Here is a 25,414-nt window from a genome sequence, read left to right as displayed (position 1 = left end):
TTTGATAGGTCTGAGATGGGCATCAGAAGATCCCAGATGGAACAAGACACCGAGCCCTTGGCAGGATGGTAGAGACAGGACATCTTGGGAGAAGGGATGTGGAGTTTCCCCCTTCAAAGGTGGAGTTTATTGAATCAGGGGTTCCAATTTTGGGGTTAAAGACCATTTTACCTTAAACTAAATTTACCCAGGAAATGGAAATGCTTTATAAAAATCAAAACTGAGCCATCGTATTGCTCTGCTGCTCCTGTTTCATTATTTGGCATTGAAAAGTAATACATGCCAAACTCAGTGGGTATTTTAAAAACCATAAAAGCAGAAAACCTTGCTATGATGCTAACATTTTAGGGTGGCTGAATCTGATGAGATTCCTTGCTTCAGAAAACAAGAGATTGATAGCATTGTCTCGAGCCAGGCATAGTGCAATCTGGCTTTGAGCTACCTTCTTCCACACACAGCTCTGCCAGCACACATCAATCCCAGCCTTCAACAGCCGCCTGCCCTTTCATCGTCAGACTTCTCCAGAGAGACTCACATCGTGCCCAGTTGTGTTCAGTGATATTATGACATGAACAAATGACTCATTTAGGGACCTGAACAGAAGAACACCCACCAAACGTATTGTGCGTTGTGATGTAACTCGGAGGTGATCAACGCTTTGGTCACCACCCACCATTGACTTCAAACTCTGCCACTTAACCCATGAAATTCACAGATGTGTATGTTTCAGATAAAATCTATTGTAAATAATACATGTACTTCTAAACTTAGAGCTACAGTCCCTAGAAAACCTTGTTTCTCCCTTCCTACCTAAAAATATCATCTACCAGAGAAAAGAAACTATTTGTGACAGCTATTAAAGAGAAGGCTCCTAGATGCTAAGATAATACAAATAACTAATAATAACGATAGACAAATAGCTTTCTGAAGATACTAGGAACCACGGAAGGCCATTATAATGTCATCAGCCAATTAGAGTTTGTTTTGAAGATGTAATGGGCCAGATTCTCCTCTTGGACCAGTGTAAACCTGGAGTAGCTAAACTAACATCAATGGACTGAGTAAATACTCCAAAATTTAGCCCAAGCAGAATAATCCTGTGTCTTACTGAGAGTGAAAAGAGAAGTGATATGGGTACAGGGTTCTGGTTCTGCTCCACAATTACATTTTTAATGATGATGAGCATAAAGTTTGGTTTAATTCTTGTCAGAAGTCATATCAGCCGGATCCTGTGCAGCCAATCCCGTTACTGAACAGCTGACCATAAGCACTTAAATTAACAAGCCAGCCAGACAACTTCATTGATTATGTACTTTAAAAATCCCTGTAAGCTTATGGATAAGCAAGGCACGGCCAGACGGCAGAATACAATAGGTCTGCTCTGAGAACCAAACAGCACATAGCAGAAGAATAATGAGTAACAAAATACTGTTACTCTGCTGCACCAGCCTCCATCAGATAAAGTGATTAAATCTGCATCAGTTAGAAGATACAACAGCAATAAACTTGTAATGAAAGTTTGTCACCAGATCACTGTGTTCCAGCCTTGAAAATAAGCATTTTAGCTTCACTTTGAAATTTATCATTATACGGCAACAGAGGCTTGGGTGTTTTTTGACATAATCTCTGATCATTTCTTAAGGTTTGTACCACTGATGCCTGTCAGAGGGATGCCTGGGACTAAAATAAAACCCCTTTCATCAGGATTTTGGATCTTGCAGTTGACGCAGAGTCTTTTGGGCAAAGCCACTAAGGGGTAGGCAAGGAACTGGGGAGTTTCACAGATGCATAGAAGTTTAAGGCCAGAAGCGATTATTAGGTCATCTAGTCTGACCTCCTATATATCACAGGCCAGTACATTTCACCCAGTTACCCCTGTATTGAACTAATAACTTGTTTGTTCATTAAAGCATCTCCCCCAGAAAGGCATCCCAGCTTGATCTGAAAACATCAAGAGATGCAGAATCCACCACTCCTCTTGGTTAATTACCCTCACTGTTAAAAAACCTCTGCCTTATTTCCAATTTGACTTTGTCTGGCTTCAGCTTTCAGCCAATGGTTCTTGTTATGCCTCCCACTGCTACAGTAAAGAGCCCTTTAGTATCCAATACTGGCTCTCTGTGAAGATATTTATACACTATAATCAAGTCACCCCTTCTTCTTTTTAATAAACTCAACAGATTAAGTTGGAGAGAGGAAGGGACAGACTGTCTGTTCCTCTGCATAGTGCCCTTGGTTTAATGCACATGTTCAGAACTAAGAAGCGTCTCTGAACTTAAATTGACTTTGGAATCATCAGTAGGTATCTTCTTTCTAGCAGGCTTCCTCCCAATCTCAGCCAGAGAACCCAAACAAAGGGCGAGCTATTAAATTAATTGCGCTCCCACCCTGCCTTAACGGTGCTGCTGCTCCCCCCCTCTTTTGACTAAGGCTGCATTGAACAATAGTGAATTTCCATTTAGCCAAGCTTTTTTATTTGTTTGTTTTGCATCCTATAATGTCCTCAGCAAATGCCTTCAGATATTTTCCATTCCATCACTCATTGGAAACCTAGATTGATTTTCAGCTAGTTATTGGCTTCGTACCTCCTTGTGAACAGAGCTGCACAGTCTGAATTGAAAAGACCAAAACAGAGCAAAACAAAAACCTCTCTTGATGCAGTAAATTAATTCTATACATCAGTGAAGGTGGAGGAAGGAGAAGGAGGGGAGATGTAGCTTGGTCAGTTGACTTTATCTGAGAGATGAGCAGCAGCATTATAGAAATTAATGGGACTTTGATGGTCCCTTCCTGTTGGCTAATAACTATCGGCCTGATTCTATACGGACTTGCATTTTGAGCCATCACCTACACCTGTGTGAATTTTGTCAAAGCATGAAAAATAAATCTAGATTTGAACCACAAGCCTAATATTGGACTCTTCCTCTTATCTGCTTTGTGGAGGACACCTGTTCATTATGCTTTAGGAAACAGGGACGCTTCAGACAGGGAAGCCTTTAAAAAAAAAATCTAAGGGAACATTGATTTTATAGCGAGTGGGCTGTTGCCATTAGCTGGCTAAACAGAAATGTGTACTCATCAGACCAATAAACAGCAAATGGATTTTAACTCAAAGTTGATAACGAGAAGCTCTAGAGCACGTTTTGCACTTGTAACATACTTGGAATTTGCATTCAGGTATCCAGCCAGAAATAAGGCCACTGTTTTACTGAGCCCCCTAGGAATGTGCTTTTAAGTTAACAAAAATAATTACAGATGTTGAGTATCCTGCATAGAATGAGTTTGATGGGTCTCAGTCCAGTTCCCAGTGCACTCATGTCCTCTCCATTAAAAACTCAATTGTAATTGGCCATTACAGGAAACTTGGTTGGCATTCTCAGCCGACAGGTTGAGGATGGACTGACCCATGGAGATGGTACTATCCTCTCCTCCCCGGGGGCAGTGCCTGCATGCCAGAGTGAGGCAGCCTGTGGTGAGTGGGTGGGTGGAAATTTGACCCATCATTACCAATGGATAAAGAGAGAACTTGAGGTGGCTGTGAGTCTGGAACTTTTCCATGACCAATAAAATTAACATAAAAAATAATGTCAGGAATAAAATAAATAAGTAAACCTTCCCTTCTCAAAAAAACCCCCAACAATAACACAAACAAAAAACCAACCAAGAGGCAGAGCTTCAAGAAGTGTTACAATGTGTGTGGGTTGCAATGACTTGTGGTCAATCTCTCCAACTCCCTTGCCTTTGGGCCAATCAAAGAAGAGCCTTTAGAGAACCCATTCCAGGTTTGACACATAGCCCAGCACCTGCGGAGCAGGACCTTATGAGTTTCATAAGTGATGTGTGGATATGCATGCAGTTCAGACAGGGACAATAAAGCTCAGATGCATCAAGTCTTTCCTCTGTCTTCAGTTGGCATTGGACTGAAGATGTGATGGTGGACCTCTATTCAGAGTCTCAGTGCTTTGATGCAAAGAGCTCCGAGTAACATGGGACATGCTGTGTGTGGGACGGGGGGAGAGGAACTTTGTAATCTTACCTTGTTTTCACCTTCTGGAGCTAAAGGATCTGTCATCCATGATCCAAACCTTGATCCAGAGGTTTTTATTGTGACTGGGTCACTTATTCCTGTCAGCTTCCCACAAGCTGGAAAAGAGCAGAAAGTCAGTAAGCAATGAAACAAACGAGTGAATAGGCTTCAGCGTGTGTGGCAGACCTGAGACATTCAGAATTTAGCCGCTCTGAGGCGTGACACTGGCATTAAGACTCGCCTGCGTTGCTGTGACATTGCCTCTCTCCAGTTGATAGGGAGCTAGTTTAATTAAAGGCAATTAGATTGCGAACAGCTGTCGGATGCTTTTGTTTGTTTCATTCCACTTAATAACAATTGTCCCTCTCGCAGTGCCCCTAAGAAAACGAACTTTCCTGAAAACAGACGTGCTGCGAATGTTGCAGAATAGCAAATGAGGAGACGAGTTAGCCAGCGTCAGACTGAGAAATTAGCCTGAATAGTGACTGCTCAGTTTTGCTGTAACAGACCTGGTGCTGCTCATTCTGAGTCTCCAAACATTCCTCTGACAGGTTAAAAAGATGGGGCATTATACATAAACATACTTATCTTCCCAGCAAAACTATCTACCTGTACCTACCTGTCATCTTCTCTGGTGCCCAGCACCATAGTATCTAAGCACATCACAAACAGTAATGTCTTTTCCTCACATACAACCCCCTGTGAGGTAGGGAATTCTTGCTACCTCATTTGTACAGATGGGGAATTGAAACACAACACGATTAAGGACATGAGTTTTAGAGGCATTGCACCCCTGCTGCTGGCTTTACCTGGAGTTTTGGATGGTCGGCATCTCTGAAAATCTGGTCGTAGTGATCTGCCCATGGTCACACAGTGAGTCTGGAGCAGAGCCAGGAATTGTGGCCAGATCTCCCGATCACTAGTCTAGTGATATAACCAGTGCCCAAGCTAGTGAGCTTACCAGAACTGGGATTTCAACCTACACGGACACATGCGCATTGGAACTAAAGTCTAAGGGCCAGATTTTTTAAAGGTATTTAGATGCCTCAGGATTTTCCAAAGCACTTAGGCTCCTAACTCCCATTAACTTCAAACCCACAGAATTCAAGGGGAGTTACACGCCTACACCCTTTTGAAAAGGCACCTATCTGTAACTAAATACCTTTAAAATACCGGCTCTGATGTCTTAACCACTCATCCATTCTCCTTGCTCCTTCAATAGTCTGTATCAATCTCTCTCTTTCATGGTACCACATAGTAAAATACAATCTTGTATCTTTCTCAGGATTCACACAAATAATGTCTTCCGTGCTTCATTCTTAGTGTCTAAACTATAGCCCTATGGTGATTTCACATTTACAATAATACCCAAAAGTTTCAGTAACACTGCCATCCCAGGCTGTTGAAACGCTCACATATACGCACTAAAGAACGACAAGGGGAAAGTCAACGTAAGATGCAGCAGAAGAAACTGAACGTACTGTTGCTACAGGAGCAGCTGTCTAAAACCCTCGCACCGGTTCTGCAAAGCAGATCTTATAGAACCATGTCCTTTATAAGCTGACATAAGGGTAAAGAATATGGATAACAATGCAAACTAAACTTGGGAAGGTGTTTCTGGCTCTTATCTTTAGGTTTTTAAACTTGTGACACTTCACTCAAGGAGAAGGTCTCAGTAGTAAAGTGGAGTGTATGCTATTGTCAGTGGATTTTGATGCTTGAACTGAACTGCAGCAAACATGGTTTCTTTAGACAAAACTGGAAATCAGGGGCCAGATCCCTCAGGTGTAAGTTGGCTGTAGCTCCGCTGAAGTAAATGAAGCTGTGCTGGTTTACAGTAGTTCAAAGCAGGCCCTTGATTTTAAGCTGTTATTAAGTACATGCCTAAGATTTCTGGGATATCTATTCTTTGAGTTTCCACTTGGTCTGTTCTAATTAGCCAATGGACGGCTTCTTAGCTATTCAGTAGTGGGTGAGATAGTTACCTTTGCTCCAGCCCCTTTACACTGAGCAAAAGCACCAGAGCAGTGAAAAAGGCCCCTAAATTTTCCCTAAAGCCCTGTATGTGGCTGAGAGATGCTGTGAAAGAGATCCATAAAGCAGGCTTCTGAGGCCCCCCTCCCAAGCCCTGGCATGAGGACATGCTGTGGGTGTGGCTGAAGGTGGGAGGAACGCATAAGGGACGGGGGCGCAAACACATCATGCAGCTCTGTGGAAATTCTGGGCCGCCCTGTAGCCCATCAGCCAGCCCAGCGAGGTTGTGGTAACTTAGGCCTCTAGGGCTAAGTTACTCCAGAGACCCCACCACTACCTAGAATCAGGAAGGCAAAAGGTGCCTGGAAGCCATGTCAGCTATCCCATGGTAAAAAGACACTAGAGGCAAAGCACTTTCCTGTTACAAGGTAAACTAGGATAAGTCGCCCCTGGGTGGGTTATGTAGCACTGACCTCGCCTAGCTACCTGGCAATAAACACTACAAGTGCCTTGTCCGATGTTAAGATTTAAGGGGACATAGCTATTGGTGTTTCTTAACTTGCTGTCAAAACAAACAAGAAAACCCCTCATTGTATCAATGAAGACAAAGCCTCAGACAATACAAAAATACCACCATCCTAGTGTGTGCCCCTGAACCCCACCAATAACAATACCATGCAGCCCAAAATGTAGGTTGAACGATGAACACTTTTTAACATGGACTGAATTTAGCCTAAATCCCTCTCAGCCACGGATGAGGATGAGGTATTGGTGAAAGAATACAAAGAGTTAAAAGAATACATGGGTAATTGCTTGCAAATTTTCCTGCACAGGACCAGCCTTTGTCCACTGAGGTTCCAAATGTGCCCTGCCATTCTCATACCTCTACATTGCTGTCAATTTATTGACTATCCCTCTATTTTCCTGGAAAAAAATACTTGTATCAAGCCCACTGATTTTTTTTATTTTACACTGATACCCATAAACTGGTCTTGTTTGCAAGTAGTTAGGCTACGGCTCACTATGCATTTAGCTGGAGACACATTTATAACAGTTTCCCAGTGGGGCACTAGGGCTGATCGTATTTCAGGCTAGAAGTCTCTTTCATGGTTTAAATCTGTCATGAGCCTCAGGTGCCAGTGGGCAAAATCTAAAAAGTTGGAGCTACACTGCCAGGATTTAGAAACATAGGACTGGAAGCAAGTTCCTGGGTCTTTGAGTCCAGGCCCTGCTATCACAGGTAACCCCATCACACAATCCTATTCATAAATTTATCATGTCGATTAAGAACCTACTACCTGAACAAGACTTCTACCCTGGATCCTCAGATTAAAAATCAGATGCATTATCAATTTAGCCACCTGAGTTCCATCTAAGGTAAGACAACATCAGTGATTAGGTGTTATTGTTCTGGATGGGCAGCTACAATCCTTGCATTGCACTGGGAATTTTTAGTGGTATTTGTTCATTCCAGCTAAGAGGCAACTACAGACATTACACAATGGTCCTTTTCATACCATGTGCTTAGTGATTGCTGGATATAAGCTGTGAAGAACTGTGTGTTGTGAAAAACTCTATGAGGTGCTGAATTCTTTCTGCTAGGCACGGAGACCCCACAATATGACTCCAGCTCAGCATCTCACAGGATAGGATCCTTGTATAGCCCCTCTATTATAAATAATTTGCACATATACTGCCTTGGATCTCAAACTGCTTTGTATACATTAATGAGTTATACCTCAAAAGGCCCTGGTGATTGAAGGTTAGGGTGACCAGACAGCAAGTGTGAAAAATCAGGACAGGGGTGGCGGGGAATAGGAGCCAATATAAGAAAAAGCCCCAAATATTGGGACTGTTCCTACAAAATTGGGACATCTGGTCACCCTATTTAAGGTTCTTGATTGTTGTCCCATTTTACATCTTGGGAAGTTGAGGCACAAAGAAATTATCTGATTTGTTAAGGAGATACCGTGCAATGAGTCAGCGGCGGAGCTGGGACTAAAATCCAAAATTCCTGACTCTGCAGCCCCTGATTTAACAATACTGCCTGTCATAAAGTCTTTTAATTTTTAACACCTCATTGAATGGGCCTTCCTTCTGGAACTCCTAAATTATGCTCCTTAATCACACCCAAGGGCTCACTCTTAGCAACAAAGAGCAACCCTTTCAAACTCTTAGGTGCTGAGTATTTGCCTACGTAGCAAACTCAGCCCTTCTGGGCTCAGAATATATGAATAGCAAGGATATGTGGACCGCCCCTTTGTTCTGTGTTCATACAGCACCTAGCGCAACGGAGTCCTACCCAGGGCTCCTCCGTGCTACCACAATAGAAATAATTAATAATAATATGTACAGGGCTCAGACACGATCTTTATGCTTCTTTATACTCACACTCATGTTTTTCATACTGAATATCCCCATATTTGGGTAAACCCGAATAACCCCCAAATAGCTCGGTGTTTCTGCTTGTTTTTCTGATGACTCTTTTCGTGCTTCAATTATGCAAGTTCAGACATTTGGAGGGTATTTCAAGTCCCTGGGTAGTCAGACTAGCATAAAATGACTTGGGTTTCCTTTATGTTGTCTCCATAAATTATTCCCGGATGCAGGGGGGAAAAAAGGAGGGGCTTGAAAAAAACAAACACGACTGCACAACTGCTATGAAATGGCAGGTTTTTAGGGACAGGTGAGACAAACATCTGTCAGGCAGGGTCTAAGCATATTTAGTCCAGCCTCAGCCTAGGGGGATGGACTAGGTGACCTTTTGAGGTCCCTACCAGCCCTACATTTCCCCAAGTATCATGTCAGATTTATTTGGGGTCCTGTAGAGCCCGACTGCACAGGACTAGAAAATGACAGTCAGACTCATGCCAAACACTGGGGTCTCTTAGCAAATATGGTTTGAGGCTGAGATTTTCAAGGCTCAGTTCACTGGTGTTCCACATGATCCCTTCTTTTGACCCTGCCTTCACTAAATCACCCTTGAGGGAGGCGAGGGGATACCTCAGCCATCTAACATGGGTTCCAGCTACGGCTGTCATGTCTTCACCAGTCTTGTAATAGGGGTTAAAACACCTCTTTTTATACAGCCAGTGCATGAGGTGTGGTGTCCGAGCAGCCATTTTAAAGCCATAGGATCTTTAGATTCATAGCAAAGGTCTTGCTTGATTTTGGACTCAACGGTTACTGTGAGTTGACAGCATGACAGGCCAAGTTCGGGCCTTGCTTCATTGCTGGGGATAGATTCCCCAGCCCCCGGACAGAAGGAATCCCATGGAAGTCAAGGGAAATTATTTGTATCCTGCAGCAGGACAGTGACAGGGCTCTACTAGGGGGGTGGAGCAATCACTACAGGCACTCTGCTGGCGTGGCCTGAGTGAGCATGTAATGCCGACAGACCCCGGTCGCCAGCAGGCAGACTTGAACCGGGGACCTCTGGAGCTTAGTGTATGAGCCTCTACCACACAAGCTAAAAGCCTCACATCTCTTAGCTAAGGCTGTGGCAGACTCATTAATTTCTAAGTGGTCTTGGTGCCACTAAATGGGACAGAGCACCACACCCCGGAGGTGTGTAGGTTACAAGCGCTTCGAACTGTGAGCTCTTTACATCTGCTTTTAAAGGAATAATATGAACTCACTCAGATGCTAGCAGGCAGCTCAGAGCACGGAGGTGGCAGTGGGGGAAGGGTTATGCCCCTTTGAGCCAGGGAGCGGATTCGCAGGCTGCAGCGCCTGTGTGGAAGCATAGGGAGAAGCCCACTTTGTCTTCATCCCCACAACCCAATCCATCCCAAGGCCGTCAGACTTTCACCCTGAATTTGTTAATCCAGCAATGCACCTCCATTTGCACTCGCTGGGGACGCATCTAGTCCAGTGTGATTTCACACACCCCTGTTGTAACACTGGGGGCGTTGGGATCGACTCTCTTCCTTTGCAAGGACAGTTCTGAATGTGGAAATGAACTTTAGCAACTAGAAAGCTCAGCACTGATCCTGCCTTTGTCTTCTGGCTGGGAGACCTCTAATCTGACTGCTAATCGAAATGCAGCTGGGATGGATGAATGCATGTGTAGTGAGGGGAAGGGAGAACACACTCCTCCAGTCCCTAAATTGTACGATTGTGGGGCGGAGTTTTGATGCTGTTATTTTGTTTTAGGGATCAGCTCCCTACTCTGTGCCCAGCCTCATTTCCCTTGTAAAGGGAGCGCTTCAAGAATCAAGGGGAAGCCTGAAAGGGAGAGAATTCCAAACCTGCAGCGAGCAGCTGCTATCTCACACTTGCCCTCTAATTCAAGGAGCAATTCTGAGTGATATTCTCGCTGCTTCTGCAAGAGTTCTCTGTGGCGCCTGCATGGAAACCTTCACATCACCATAGAAAGAGCTATCTTTACAAAATGTGAACAGAACAACAAACTGAACCTGCCTTTGGATAGATAGACAGACAGACAGACAGACACACACACACACACACACACACAGGGTCAGGAAATGTTCTCAGTATTGATTCTTCAGTAAAGCTTAGGTGAAATAAAAAAGCATAGGGGAGGGGACTTTGTCTAAAACAAATCATTTTGCAAAAGTGTGGAGCTCAAAGCAATGGGGGTTATGGGAGGAAAACCACCAAGGAACTGGGAAGGGGCCCTCAGATGCTGTGAGATGTCTCTGTCACGAGTCCAGCACCTTCAAGCTGGCCAGGCCCATGTGGGCCAGGCATTTGGTAGCTTTTTAAGTTAGTAATACTGTAAATACCTCTAGACTGTGAACATGGCTTGGACAGAGACTATTTTCTTTGTTATTGTCTGTACAATGCCTAGCACAACAGAGCCCTGATCCTTCACTGAGGTTCCTTTGCATGTCTCCAATACAATTTTTTTTCCAGTTATAGAGCTGAGCAAATAACTAACAACTAACTTAGTCAGCAAATTTGGGTTCATTTTGTGCCGGAGGAAAATCGGTGAGCAGATCAAAATTTCCTTGATTTTTTTGCTATGATTTTAATCAATTAATTCTATTCAGTTCACATTTTATATACTCTGAAGTAGCAAGGAACCTTAGGAATTTAATCCATGTTGGTTAGCTGCAGTTTACCCCTTAAACTACATGACAGGGCAAGCATAGAAGCATTTCCACTGCAAATACTTGCAAGCACACACTGCAAAATCTATTCCCACAAACGCTTGCTGTAGAATTCACTTCCTGCAAATATCTGAGCCAGTAACACTCAGATGCATGAATGGCGACAGAAAGCAAAACACAAAGAGAGTGAGGATGGCCAACGCAAACCTACTTAAAATATACCAATACTTAGTTGCAGAAGGTTGCCTGCATGATTTGCCCGGCTGGGCTGGTCAACATGGGATTTTTTATCCCAAAGTGTTCTGTAAATTACTGGGCTATCAGCCCAGGAAGGAATCAGGGCCATGCCTAAGTCGGTTTCAGGTGCTTGCCTCTGAGCCCATTTATCATTGAAGCACAAAACTCAGGAGACGACACCAAAATAAATCAGTTCCCCAGACCAAGAGAGAATCTTTTCCCCTTGCCTGTCTCATCTCCCCCTAAAAGAGCCCTTAAAGCCCCTGCTGAGTCCCGTGACTGGCAGGGAGCCCTTAACCCTTTCCCAACTGTTTTACCCTGTTGCAGACCCCAAAACCTTTATAACCTATGTAGAAGAATTATTTCATCCATCGCTGCAGTGCAACCACCTCTGAGATGGAACATGTTAAACAACACACACCACCATTCGACAACAGTTTGGGCTAGATAGCGAAGAGCGCCGGGCCAGAGTGTTAGCTTTGAGATGACAAAGATTTTCAGCACCAGAGGATCTGAGCACATGCAGGGAGAATGCAATTACCCAACGTAGAGCTGAGCCAGTGGGGGGATAATTGGTGTAGATTGTGGGAAGGACCTGCCATTCTTAACATCCACCTTAGTGCTCATTTTACAGCACTAATTCCCCAGCAGCAAAATACCTGCTGGTGCTGCAATAGCCTGATTTTCAGAGGTGCTGAAATGAAATGAACTACAGCTGCCAGAATCTTGACAACCATTCCTTTAGCTTTCCAAACACATTCTTACTCAGCCGCGTTCCGACGGGAATACAATGGGTTTGACTGAACCCAGCTCCGAAATGCACTAGAAGTCCTACATGTTCAGGGCTTGAAATCAAAGGGCCCACTCCACTGCTGAGCAGCTCCACTTCTGCAGCAGCCTATCACAAGTGAAATCAATGGAGTCACAATGGCGTAAAACTGATGTAACCTAGTGGAGAATGGGACTCCAACACTTGGACAGAGACTGGGGCTGTGCACAAAGGAATTCTTTGTTACCCCAGGAGCTGAGTACTAATAAACTCCACCGACAGCCAGGCTGCCATACTCTTACGTATGTTGGAGTAGTACCTTACTCGGTAAATAGTTCCAGTGGTATCAGAGGGGTGGAGTTACATACGGAGTCGGGTGCTACTCAATTTGACTGAGTGTCTCACAGTCTGGTTCTAAAGAGGTGATAATGGTGAGATCGGAAGCAGAATTAGCAGCATGCGAAGAGGGTTATTTTCAAAAGACCCAGATTCTCTCCCTCAGAGAACCCGAGATCAGTGATATACTGGGATGGATCTGGAGCCACTTGTTAAAGTTCTGCCACCAAACTCAAGGGAAGGTCAATATGGGCTCCCTGCATCTGATGGAGTCAACTTGGGACACATCCTCAGTTGGTGGCAGCCACCACAGCTCCACTGAAATGAGCCGGCCCCTTCTCTCTGGGTCCTGTTGCATCATATTCCCTGGAGCCATTTTCAGCAATGGCTCTCTCTCACTTTCTCCTTCAAAGGAGCAGTACACACATGCTGTTGCAGTCTCAGTGCGCCCAGGGTGGTTCTCAGGAAAAAGGTGCAAATGCTTCCCGCAAATGCACTTCACATTTGTCTGCCAAGTGCTGCAGACATCCTCCTGGAGGAAAGCTGTGAATACAGCAGTCTGCAAATATGCACTCACCTCGGCCATGTTCAAGGCCCCTTTCTCTGTCTCCTTGAGGCCCAAATCCTCAGCTGGTGTATAACAGTATAGCTCCACACAAGTCAGTGACACTGCTGATTCACACCAGTTGAGGAAGCCGACCTTGAGTATTTAAAATTAGGTTTCTAAAACCCTATCAGGCACCTAAATACAAGCAGCCTGACAATCAAAGATGCTGAGCTTCTATACATACCACCCACTCCAATGGGATTTGTATATGCTCAGTATCTGTGATGCTAAGTCCATGTGCATTTAGGTTCCCAAACAGGGATTTAGGAGACTAGCACTGAGCATCAAGGTGTGAAAATGTTGGTCCTAATAAAACAATTAATTTCAAAATTACATGACTGAGCTTTCATGCAAACTGAATTTTACATTCATGCACACAAGCATTCCTGCTAAGAAGTGCTCGCATACAGGATTACACCTGGTCATGCTGTCAAAGAAGAGGAACAATCTGATGTGACACCTCTGACCAGTCCCAACTAAGCAACTGAATTCCTCAGTTGAGCCTTTGTGGTCAAGTTACAAAAAAAAAACAAAAATTAGGTAAGTTATTTAGCTAATGAAACGTGAACAAACACACACATTAGGGTAACGACTGGCTCTAAAGAATTTTTGCAATGAGGGCGGTGTTGTTTAAATAATTATTCACTGCAAATTATTTGCTTAGCTCAAATTATCAGTGGGGTAGCCGTGTTAGTCTGAATCTGTAAAAAGCAACAAAGAGTCCTGTGGCACCTTATAGACTAACAGACGTATTGGAGCATAAGCTTTTGTGGGTGATATTCAACCACGAAAGCTCATACTCCAATACGTCTGTTAGTCCATAAGGTGCCACAGGACTCTTTGTTGCTCTTAGCTCAAATTAGATTCCCCAGTTTCTCCATTCTTCTCCTTGAAATCACATACACCTTTGGTCCAGGTGGTATTTATCGCATGTTCTGGGTGCATCTCTACAGAAGCCCTTGGTTAAAACGTTGACAGCACAATACTGCTCCGCCTTCAGGTACAGCTGTGATGTTTTTCTTTCTGCTCTAGAATGTTAGTTTTTCTTACTCTGCCCTCTCTTCGGTTCCTACAGCTAAAGTGACTAAAGGTCAGCAGAGAGCTGGCAGTGGAAAACAGAAAGAGTCTCTTATTTCTCAAGAGACAGGATGAGAACATAAGAGACAACCAAAAACGGTAGACTTGAAGAGACGCTCTCTACGGTGGGACAGAAAATAGATCACTGCTCTCCATTTGTCACCTCATGTGAAACCCCATCTCTTCCGTCAAAAGAGAAGAAGTAAAGACAGCGGCTTTCTCACAACAGAAGTCTCTTGTGACTAAGGCACTCGACTGGGCCTCTGGACACATGCGTTTAATTCCAGGCTCTGCCACAGACTTACTAGGTAACTTTGGACAAAACACTTAATCTTTCTGTCTCTCAGTTCCCCATCTTTAAAATGGGGATGATACTTCCTTCCTCATGCTCTACCCCTCTCTTGCCTGTCCAGATGGTAAATTCTTGGGGGCAAGGACTGGGCCCAATCCTATCTGAAGCCTGTAGCTACTACCATAATAATAACCCGGTTCCATCTTTCTTTCAAACATTTAGAGTGAAACTCAGAGGGCCCAGGACAAGGTTTGTGCACCGCTGATTTGCCACTGAAGCCATACTCTGAGGTCTTAAATGGGGCACAGACCTCTGTGCTGTGAATTTCACCATTATAGCACAGAGGTGGAGAATTTTTCTTTACAATCCAAAAACCCACTGCAATATTGTACCTGGTAAATAACAAGGAGCAGCAGCGGCGTGCCTTGCATGCATCTCTTCAGCAGGGGGTGGGGGAGAAAGAAGCTTTTTCAAGTTGTTTTATTTTTAAATCAGAGGCCGGATCCTCAGCTGGTGTAAATCAACCTAGCTTCATTCCTTTAGACTAAGTTGATGTCTGAGGACCTGGCAAATCTCGTTATGTTTCCTTTGGACATGGGCTTTTCCCTTCCCCAACAGACTGAGATGGCAGCATTTTCAAAAGTACGTACGTAACTTACGAGCCCAAGTTTCATTTTAAAAATGAGTTAGGCACGGAAGAGCCCAAGACCCTTTGACTTTTAATTAGACTTATACTCTAGAGACTGTGTGTTAACGACTTGAGTCACAAACACTTTTGCAAATTTTACCCACAGCTCCCATAGAAATTTGTCTGTGCATATATAATATTCTAAATGAATTCATTTTCCTCTGTGGGCTTTTAGCTGACAGGTGGGTTACAAGGTAACAGATAACAAGCTAAAATAATAACAGCAATCAGTTTCTAAAGGGAGGAAGCTTCCTAACAAAGGTGGAAAGGTCTAAAAACAAACAGAAACAATCCCAATAGCATCGACAATAGAAAAATAAAATGGTACCTTGCCAAAAATATACAGTGATGAGAAGGCAGCTGATCTCTACTGAAGTTACATGACAGTATAATTTCAAATGTGCTACCGAAATAGACTGTGTTCAGATGACTTAAATTGCTTAACAAGCAAGTCAATAATGTAAGTGGAAATTAAATCAGGAGGGAGCTAGGTCAACAAATGTTGGGGAAATGTCTTGCAACAAGTACACAGAATGCAGAATCCCCTCTTTTTATCAAAGGGCCAACATTTTCACCCTCTACCTGGGGCCACATTCTGATTTGAGTACCAGTGGTGTATTCTCCAGAAGAAATCTACTGACTTCAGTTGGGTTCTGGCCAATTGATAACAGCTGCAATGAGATCAGAATCGGGCCACCTGTGCTTTACAGCTTCTATTTACTTAGCCTGATTGATAGGGATCTACTCCTTCACTGAAGGGAAGTGATGGGTTGGGGTGGGGAGGGGGTTATATTCTTTATAGAGCTGCAGCCCACATGCAAACATGAGCAAATACTGGTGAGGGTGTGCTCTTTTCTGGTAAAAAAGTCATGCCCCACATATATATTATTTAAAATGGTGTGTCCCAATTCTAGCTAGCAGAAAGACTGGACATTGATACATCATTTAAATGGAGACCCAGTGTTTGCATTGCATAAGCAGTATTTAAAATAGCCTATTTAACATATTTCACTGTTAACTTTGCAAAGTCTCATGTCCAACTAAGGATATGATCCTGCATGCACTTGCACCACGAGTAACTTTACTCAGGTGAGTAGCTACTCATGGTAGTAAAGTTACTCGTGTGCATATGTGTTTACAGGATCAGGCCCTGCTTTGTGAGCTCATTTCTTATAGCCAGTGCAGTGAAGGCACAAGGAGATGTCCAGGTCAGCACCGCTACCTCCAGAAGTTATATGTACTTTACATTGCTGGTGTTTTGCCAGTGCCACCATATTGTTCTGAGCCTACCTAATTTTTGCATGCATGCACGGAGCCTTTCTTCAAGATTTGACACTCTGTTCTGAAGCTCTTCGTAGTCATAGGCGCCAATCTCCTCCTGGAGTTCGTTTAGAACTGACGTCAGATTCTGGACCTCCTCTTTAAACTGCAATACCAATTTTGCATCGGCTTTGTACTCTTCCAACACTGGTATCAAAGGCCTAAGTTCCTCCATTTTCGCTTTTATTGCCTGCAAGGTTAAAATAAGCTTGGTTCAGTGCTATGCGTGCAAAAATCTGCAACACTCTGCCTTGATCTGACTGCTTCCTACGTGAGTGCAATGTTCTTATCCCCACAATTATTCTTATCATTATTATTTTTTTGGTCCAAATGATGTATTAGAAAGAGTATATTAAACAGTCTGCAGAACACCAAAATATTTGGGAAAGGCCTTTATTTGTCATTTTTAGAATGCAACATCTTACGGTTACATGCTTCAGATCACATACACAAAGAGTTCTGGTTTTTTTCTTTAAAAAAAAAATTATGTATATATATGCATTGACAAGGGTTTCAAACTATTCATGAAATGCATCTACAATTGCATGCAAAGGAAGATCTCAGTTGAGGTTCAAGGTTCCTTAGTGAGATATGGTACTAATTTGGAAAATAATAAATAACGAAATAAATGCATGGTGCAAAATGCTCTGTGACCCTCTTTTCATGGTTACATGGGAGTGAACTGCTTCTTCAGTCACTGCAGCATTGAAAAAACTTGCTTTTAAGTTAGCCCTGTAAGCAAGAAAACGAAATACTGTTGAGGAGCTAGCTCGCTAACCTGCCTTACACAGACATCCATTCAGAAACAAATAGTCTTATGGTAAGAAAAAACCCCAAACCAACTCCAAACCACTCACATTGTAACGCCGAAGTTGGCACAAACAAAATGCTGTGACTGTGATTTAAAATCATGCCTGGGCAGGGCCAGCTCCAGGCACCAGCGAAGAAAGCAGGTGCTTGGGGCGGCCAATAGAAAGGGGCAGCACGTCTGGGTCTTCAGCGGCAATTCGGCAGCGGGTCCCTCAGTCCCTGGGAGAGAAGGACCCGCTGCCGAATTGCCGCAGAAGAATGAAGCGGCACGATTGAGCTGCTGCCAAAGTGCAGCTGATCAGTTTTTTTGTTTTTTTCCCCCCCAGCTTCGCCACTTGGGGCAGCAAAAGAGCTGGAGCCGGCCCTATGCCCGGGCAGCAATTTATACAAACGATACTTTAATGCTATTTTATCATGCTAAAATTATTATTTTTTAATTTGTTTCTCCAGAAACACAGCCATTATTTTGCCAAACTGTTTTTGTTTTTTAATGAAAAGAAAGGCTGTCTTTAAAGGCATAGTACACAACATTTTGTTGAAGATGCTGAGATCCCTTACACAACAGTGCACATGTAAATATGCATGCACTTACCATTTAATGAAGCATTGGATAGTATTCATAATAGGTAAGCTTGGAAGGATTAGATTTTTCTCGATAAATGTTGATAAACATCAATTTCACCATACACACAGAAACCGAGGAAAAAATATTTCCATCAGTAATAATTGAAATTTGCAGATAGGGAAAGTAAGAAAAATTCAACTTGAGAACAGTTTGGGTTAAAGGTATTCATTTTGTACGTTTTGTACATTTCAATATATGATGGTGGCAATTTGTGTTTTAACAGTTATAGAGCTTTAACTTTCTGATTCTCAGTATCTGCTGTCATTAAATAATGATTAGCTTTGTGTCCCCCATTGTCTGACACCTCATCTTTTCCCTCAACTGTGAAAATTTAAATTGATAAACTGGGGGAGGGGGAGATTAAAAACAAACATTACTATTATCTGTCAAAATTATTTAAAAAAAAATAAAAATCGTATTCTACCAACCCTAATAATAGGCCAGATTCTGATCTCAGTTAAACCAATGTAAATCAAGAATAGCACCAGTGACAGTACCATTTCAGATTCTTATATAATGCCTAGGAGCAGGGCATCTGAATGTCTTGTGGAATTATTCTGGATTTATACTGTCATGAATGAGATTGGAAACTAGCCCATGTAGTGAAGCGTTATTTGTTTTCCATGCTCCTCTATTTCAGGTAATGAGTTCTCCTCCAATGTTTTTATTTGTACTCTCTAGTGAATGCATCACCATGGTGTGCGTGCATGTGTGTGTGCGGGGGTGGTGGTGGTATAAAATCACATTGTTAGAGCTGAAAGTTGTCTCAGTCTAGCAGATCCTAACCTTAGATCTAAGCTGAAGAACTGAACTTGAGGATCAGAGTTAGTTGAAAAAATGAGGGTGAAATTGACAATTTTCACAAATATTCTTTCCCTTTTTTTTTTTAAATTCAGAATTTTGGTATTTCAAAATTGAAAACATCATTTAAATCTTGAAATGATTCAAGAAAATGTAATCAAAATATTTCTCCCAGAATGTGAAGGGGAAATTCTCTGGTGCCACTGTAGTATTGTATTCCATTTGCTACTTAAATGGTAGCAATGCTACTCATGAGTTGTTTCAGAGGAGAAAAAATGGGTTCACGATGTCAGTCTGGATGGGATCTTTCCCCAAACCCAGTGAAATACAGTAGTGGAATCCTGACCCCATTGAAGTCAGCAGCAAAATTCCTATTGACTTCAGTGGCACCAGGATTTCATCCCAAATCCTTTCCTGCTCCTTGGTCCATGAGTAATCTGTTTCACTCACTGAGAACACTAATGCTCAAATACAGGAATTGCCGACCTGTTTACTGAGACTACTTAACACCAGGGCTTTGGGCTAATTACTGAAAAATAAGCAACGTATACACTTTACCAGCATTTTTTCCTCCTCATTTTTGCCATATGACTCTGGTCATTTGGTCTTATGTTTACAAAGTAAGAGTGTACATTAGGAGACCAATCTCAATGCATGCTTGAAAATTCCTTCCTGGAAATTCAGTGCATTCAAGATATGATTCTGTGCAGGCAAAACTCTTTTAGATGTCAATGTTTGCTGAGTAAGGCCCAGAATGCAGTGGCAATAGAACCCTGGAGTGGTGCCACACAATAGGTTCATCTACATAGAAGTTTGGAGAAATGTTTTTGTCTTCTCTGATCATTTGGCCCACGGTATATTGGGGCAGAGGAAGAGACACTGCAGCCTCATTAGCAGGCTAGAGGATGTACATACCTTAAACTGTCTTGCCAGGTGTTGTTTGTGACTCTCTTCCACTTGCTTGAATTTTGATTCTAACCCCTTCATCTGGTTCTCCATCTTCTCTACATATTGTAAGTCTCTTTGAGTTCGCCTGTCCAATACCTCTATTGACTGAGACATATTCTGCACCTGTCCAAAGAAATAAAAAAGTAAAAAGAGGCAACATAATGAAAGGAGGAAGTTTTCATAGGAGCTAGGCAGCATCATTCGCCTCATAATACAAAACGTTGACCTTTTCCCACTCAGTCAACAAAGCTAAAGAGGAATCAGCAGCTGCATTATTTACTAGTTAATCAGCAGCACCTGATGGTATTACGACCATGTGCTCCAAAACAGAGCAAATTGGTTTCATAAACATTTATTCTGCCATGCACCAGAAAATAATCCAACAATCATGAATGCAAATAAGGATTGTAGTCAAGTATAAAATGTATGAGTCTTAATGGACTCCTGAGATGTTACCACAATACAAATAAATACAATGCAATACAATAATAACAACAACAACTATTATTAGAACCCTATTGATTTCAGTTTGGAATACTCCAGTTCTTAAAGTGAAGTGTGTGCTTAAATGCTTTGCTGAACTAGGGACTTAGTTAGGTCACTGAAAGCCTGGTTCACCTTCCACTGAAATTAATGGAATTCTTATCAGAACCCAAATCTTAAGGAAATATTACTCTTTGTACCTTGTCCATAACTTCCTCTGCAGGCAAATTCCAAGAAGCTCTCTGAGTTCCATGCCACCACAATTAGCTCCTGTTTCCACATTCAATGCTCAGTGAAGCTAAGTGTAATCATATTGGACTTAGGGGATGGGGAAGAGATGACTGGCATTCAGTATTTCCTCCACAGAGCTTCACTGATCCAGTCTAACTCCTCTTGAACATGGCTGTGGGAAATGTGTGCGGTACCAGAAGCACGGGCCTCTTGGACTTTGCTGGAACCAGCCAAGGGACAAATGCCAGCTTTTCTCTAAGTTTTGTGAAATGATTGAGGTTGCCCATAATTAACATTTGATGACAAGGACAATATGAAAAGTAACATTCAAATAGTTAAGGGGAATCCATGCATCAAGGTCTGATGGCTTGTGACATGCTAAGGTGGAGAAGCTCATTGTCCAACCAGTGTAAATGGTTTCATGGCTAGTAAATTTCTCTCAGCTCTGGTCAGGGGACTGTGATGAGAAGAAAGAATTTTCAGTACCTAATTCCAGCCGTACCACCCATCCACACCCAGCAACAAACTGACCCAGCCCCACCCGGACCATTGCCGAGAATCAGGCCTTTAGGTAAACTGCACTGAAAGGGAAGGAGGAGAAAAAGAGGTGAGTATTTTTCTGTGCTGGTGAACAATAAGGCAGTAATTTGCCTGCAGTGGATGGGGAGGAATCTAAGGAGCTCTGCCTGCGCTGGGTGGCATGTCTGTTACAGCCTGGACTTGTACGACATTTTTATTGTGTTGAGCCAGCCAGTCCTTCCCTGACAAAACCTGCCTCTGCCAATTGGGATAGCTTTGTACATCTGTCAATGGGAATGAGGATTAAGTCTGAAGTTGCCCAAAACTGGGTCAATTAATTCTGCCAGTGCTCACTCCCGATAAAAAACCCAACTGTGCACCAATTAATTTACAGCAAATAAGGAAGGGTGCTTATGTGAGGACCTACAGTGAAACAAGTTATTTTCAGTGATATGCTTGGTGTAGAGTTCAAATCCATTCCATTCATTGCTAATAAGGATTTTTTTTAATTAAGTAGCAATCTATGGTGGACATTTTAAAATATCAATTACTTTTATTCCTGATCTTTGACAATAATGTCAAATTCATCATTTAAAGATCTACATCTTTTATTTTCATTAGCGTTTTAAGGCCTTGATCCAGCAAACCACTTAAGCACATGATTAAACTTGAATGAGACTGCTCATGGACTTAAGGTAAAGCATTTACACACATGCTTGACTGGACCTGAGGCCAAAATACATTCTCTGTCTTAAATTTCCCTCTGTTTCTTCCAATCACTTACAACCCCTGAAGAACCTTAGTTAAGAGTATTTTTTCACATATTCCAAATGCTCATAAAACCTCATTTTGCAGCTATCTAATGGCACAGAAAAGCGAACGGTTGCCAAGGGGAAAAATAGTTGATTTTACCTTAGGGAAGCAAAAAATTAATAAGATGGAATTTAAATTCTGCTTCCAGTTATGCCAGCTCCTTTGACACTGATGGAGTTACCCTGGATTTATACCTGCGTAACTGGGAGCAGAATTTGGCCTGGTGACTCTAGCAAACCACATCTGCTAGATACTATCTCCTAGACCTTGACCATCGCAGTCTGTGGGTGCTATCCTTCGGGGGTAGCGTCTATGAGCAATACCCCTGCCTGGGCCATCTGGAGCTAAATGCATGTGCCTCCCTACTTGAGGCAAAGGACCAATTCATTCACTTGAAGGCAGTAGGACTCTTAGTCCTCCATTGGAAATTGGAGAGGGTCCAGAGAAGAGCAACAAGAATGATTAAAGGTCTTGAGAACCTGACCTATGAAGGAAGGCTGAAGGAATTGGGTTTGTTTAGTTTGGAAAAGAGAAGACTGAGAGGGGACATGATAGCAGTTTTCAGGTATCTAAAAGGGTGTCATCAGGAGGAGGGAGGAAACTTGTTCACCTTAGCCTCCAATGATAGAACAAGAAGCAATGGGCTTAAACTGCAGCAAGGGAGATTTAGATTGGACATTAGGAAAAAGTTCCTAACTGTCAGAGTAGTTAAACACTGGAATAGATTGCCTAGGGAAGTTGTGGAATCTCCATCTCTGGAGATATTTAAGAGTAGGTTAGATAAATGTCTATTAGGGATGGTCTAGACAGTATTTGGTCCTGCCATGAGGGGAGGGGACTGGACTCGATGACCTCTCGAGGTCCCTTCCAGTCCTAGAGTCTATGAGAATCTGTGGTCTAGCCACTAGAGGGAGATAGAGAGCTACATGGTGGTAGCATGGGGCACACCCAGATTTTTTTCAAGTTTTATTGTAACTTTGCCTTTAAAAGGGGTTAAAAAACATGAGGTGCCAAGTGATGGCAATGTCGTTTGAAGCAAAATGAGATGGGGGTACTCACTGGCCCCCCTAATGTAATTATGGCCCTAATTTAATTTTCATATGTTGGTGTCAATGTGTTTTACAATAGATTGGCTTTTTACAACTTTGAAGCTGATCTTTTGCTTAACTCCCAAAACCTCTATGCAAAGCCTATAGAACCCATTTCTAAGGAAGAAATTTCTTCTACTTTTCAAAAAGAAAAAAAAGGAAAGAATTACTCACTCAAAAAATGCAGCTTTGCTCAGACCAGTTATGGGAACATTTTATTATCTCCAAAGCTGAACAATAGGTTATGGTTGCTTTCCTCCTTGGAAAATCTAAACACAATTACATCTTTGACATGTTATGTTTCTTCTGCTATTTGTGGTGAAAAAAATGTAAGGCTAGTTCTCATCACAAAACTAGGGGAGTTAAGATGTCAGATTCTTGAAAGGGGCAGGAATGCTTTCAGCCAGCACCAGATCTTCCTTGTGAGCTTGGAGGTTTTCCAAAAAAGTGTCTGCAGTTACATTTTACTAAAAGGATTTTGTTTCAATGGAGATCCAGATCAGAGGCCATCAGGAAGTTTAGACTTGAAATTAGATGAAGGTTTCTAACCATCAGAGGAGTGAAGTTCTGGAACAGCCTTCCAAGGGGAGCAGTAGGGGCAAAAGACATATCTGGTTTCAAGACTAAGCTTGACGAGTTTATGGAGGGGATGGTAGGATGGGATGGCCTAATTTTGGCAATTAATTGATTTTTTACTATTAGCAGTAAATATGCCCAATGGCCTGTGATGGGGTGGGATCTGAGTTACTGCAGAGAATTCTTTCCTGGGTTCCTGGCTGGTGAGTCTTGCCCACATGCTCAGGGTTTAGTTGATCACCATATTTGGGGTTGGGAAGGAATTTTCCTCCAGGGCAGACTGGCAGAGGCCCTGGGGGATTTTCGCCTTCCTCTGCAGCGTGAGACATGGGTCACTTGCTGGAGGATTCTCTGCACCTTGAAGTCTTTAAACTATGATTTGAGGACTTCAGTAACTCAGACACAGGTTAAGCGTTTGATACAGAAATGGGTGAGATTCTGTGGCCTGCGTTGTGCGTTGTGACTAGACAATCATAATGGTCCCTCCTGACCTTAAAGTCTATGAGTCTATGGTGACCACTAACACTCACCCCTTTATTTCGGGGTTCTCTTACAGGATGGTGTATGTGTAGAGCTAGATAGGTTAACACACATGTGAGCATCTGACTTTGCACTTCATTCTTCCCTTACTTTATACCCTGGCATCCCAAAAGCAGCTTGCTGTCTAAGAAAAACAATGAACATTTATATTTCCGCACCCTCTGCATTGGAAAGATCACATTTTCGGTCTTTCGCCCCACACCCATTGTTCACATTTGAACAGGACTTTGGGTCAAAACCTGCTTGTCTTATTCAGGTGAGTAGTTATACAAAGCCAATGGGTCTTAGATACTAGTGCTGCCCCTGTTGCTACTTCAGATTTTGTTCTGTTGGGCACGTTCTCTTTACTATCTGAGGAAACAAAAGCCAGAAGCTTATGCTACAAACCAAGGAGAAATGTCTCATGTCTCTGTTTATAGTACTCAAAGCACAGTATAACACATTAAGTGCAGGTTTATGAATGTTTTGAGTGACTAACACGTCAATTTTCTCCAGGTATCAGGATAAAAATGATTGTGTCATATACTTCAGATGCTGGCATAGTACAGTATTTAGACACGAGGGATAATTACATGCCCCAATACAAGAGTCTACTTAGATTTAGAAAAGAATGGCACTATTTCACAAGAAATGGTGTTTCTTCAATGGGATCCATTATCCAGAGAATTTCCTGATATAAGGGATGTGTCTTCTGATCTCTCCGGACAGCAGACTATTAGAAACGAACCATGTGAATGTCAATGTTAAGAAGAAAACCACAAGCCCTCACGACCATGTTATTTGATGTCGATGGCTCATGCTGTTTTATCCAACTTTTTTTAATATCAATACAGCTAAACGAGCCTGGGCTTCATTTTTAACTGGGCTTCTCTCTTGCCTTTTCAAGACTCACCCTTTGAAAATATTTAAGTGTTAATTCAATGAAAACCAATGTGATTAGAGTCAACTGCAGAATTTCCCCCCTACTGAATTACATGGGCAATATCATGTATCTTTGATCTTATTACATTTCACAAGCCTCCCTCTATCTAGATACTTATAAGTATCTATCTAGATAATACCTAGATACATATACTTCATAGCCATAACATCAAAGCACCTTACAAACATGAATGAATTGATCCTCACATCTTGTGAGGTAGGAAGGTATTATCATCATCCTCATTTTACAAATGGGGAAATGAGGCACAGAACGAATTGCTCAAGGGGTCCATAGGAGAACCACGAATTGCAGCCACATCTCTTGACTCCCACCTGCCTTAACTACCAGACCATCCTCCCTCCTTCCCACAGGATGGTTCAGTCCATTACCTTTTCTAAGAGCTGCCTCAGCTGCTTTGTCCTGGCATCACGTGAGCACATTGTCTGTTGGGGAGCCACCACTGTGCATATACACCGTCCCTCGCTGTCTTGGGCAGAGCTGTAGACCTGCCAGCTTTCCTCTGGGTTGGTAGGCAACACCTGATTGATACATGGAAAAGGGAGTAGGTTAAGTAAGACAGGGGGACACTTAGAGGGATAGCGAGAGTGTAGGGAAATGGGTTCATGGGAAGAATTCAGTGCAACCAAAAAAAATTT

General features: G+C 42.6%; 1 protein-coding gene across 2 annotated transcripts in view; it reads right to left on the bottom strand.

Moving 5' to 3' along the window:
- Positions 1-25,414, bottom strand: part of OLFM1 (olfactomedin 1) — a 50,897-nt gene that overhangs the window by 4,192 nt on the left and 21,291 nt on the right. For both annotated transcript variants that reach the window (XM_030535907.1, XM_030535906.1), the window contains exons 2-5: positions 25,148-25,297; positions 19,554-19,709; positions 16,373-16,592; positions 4,037-4,143 (exon numbers count right to left, since the gene is read on the bottom strand). In XM_030535907.1, coding sequence (XP_030391767.1) covers positions 4,037-4,143; positions 16,373-16,592; positions 19,554-19,709; positions 25,148-25,297 — 633 coding nt within the window. The remainder of the gene's footprint in view (positions 1-4,036; positions 4,144-16,372; positions 16,593-19,553; positions 19,710-25,147; positions 25,298-25,414) is intronic.

Source organism: Gopherus evgoodei, chromosome 16 (assembly GCF_007399415.2).
Source record: "Gopherus evgoodei ecotype Sinaloan lineage chromosome 16, rGopEvg1_v1.p, whole genome shotgun sequence".
In the NCBI taxonomy this organism is placed as follows: domain Eukaryota; kingdom Metazoa; phylum Chordata; order Testudines; family Testudinidae; genus Gopherus; species Gopherus evgoodei.
Note: the sequence above shows the minus strand (reverse complement) of the source record. Positions and strands in the feature narration are given on the sequence as shown.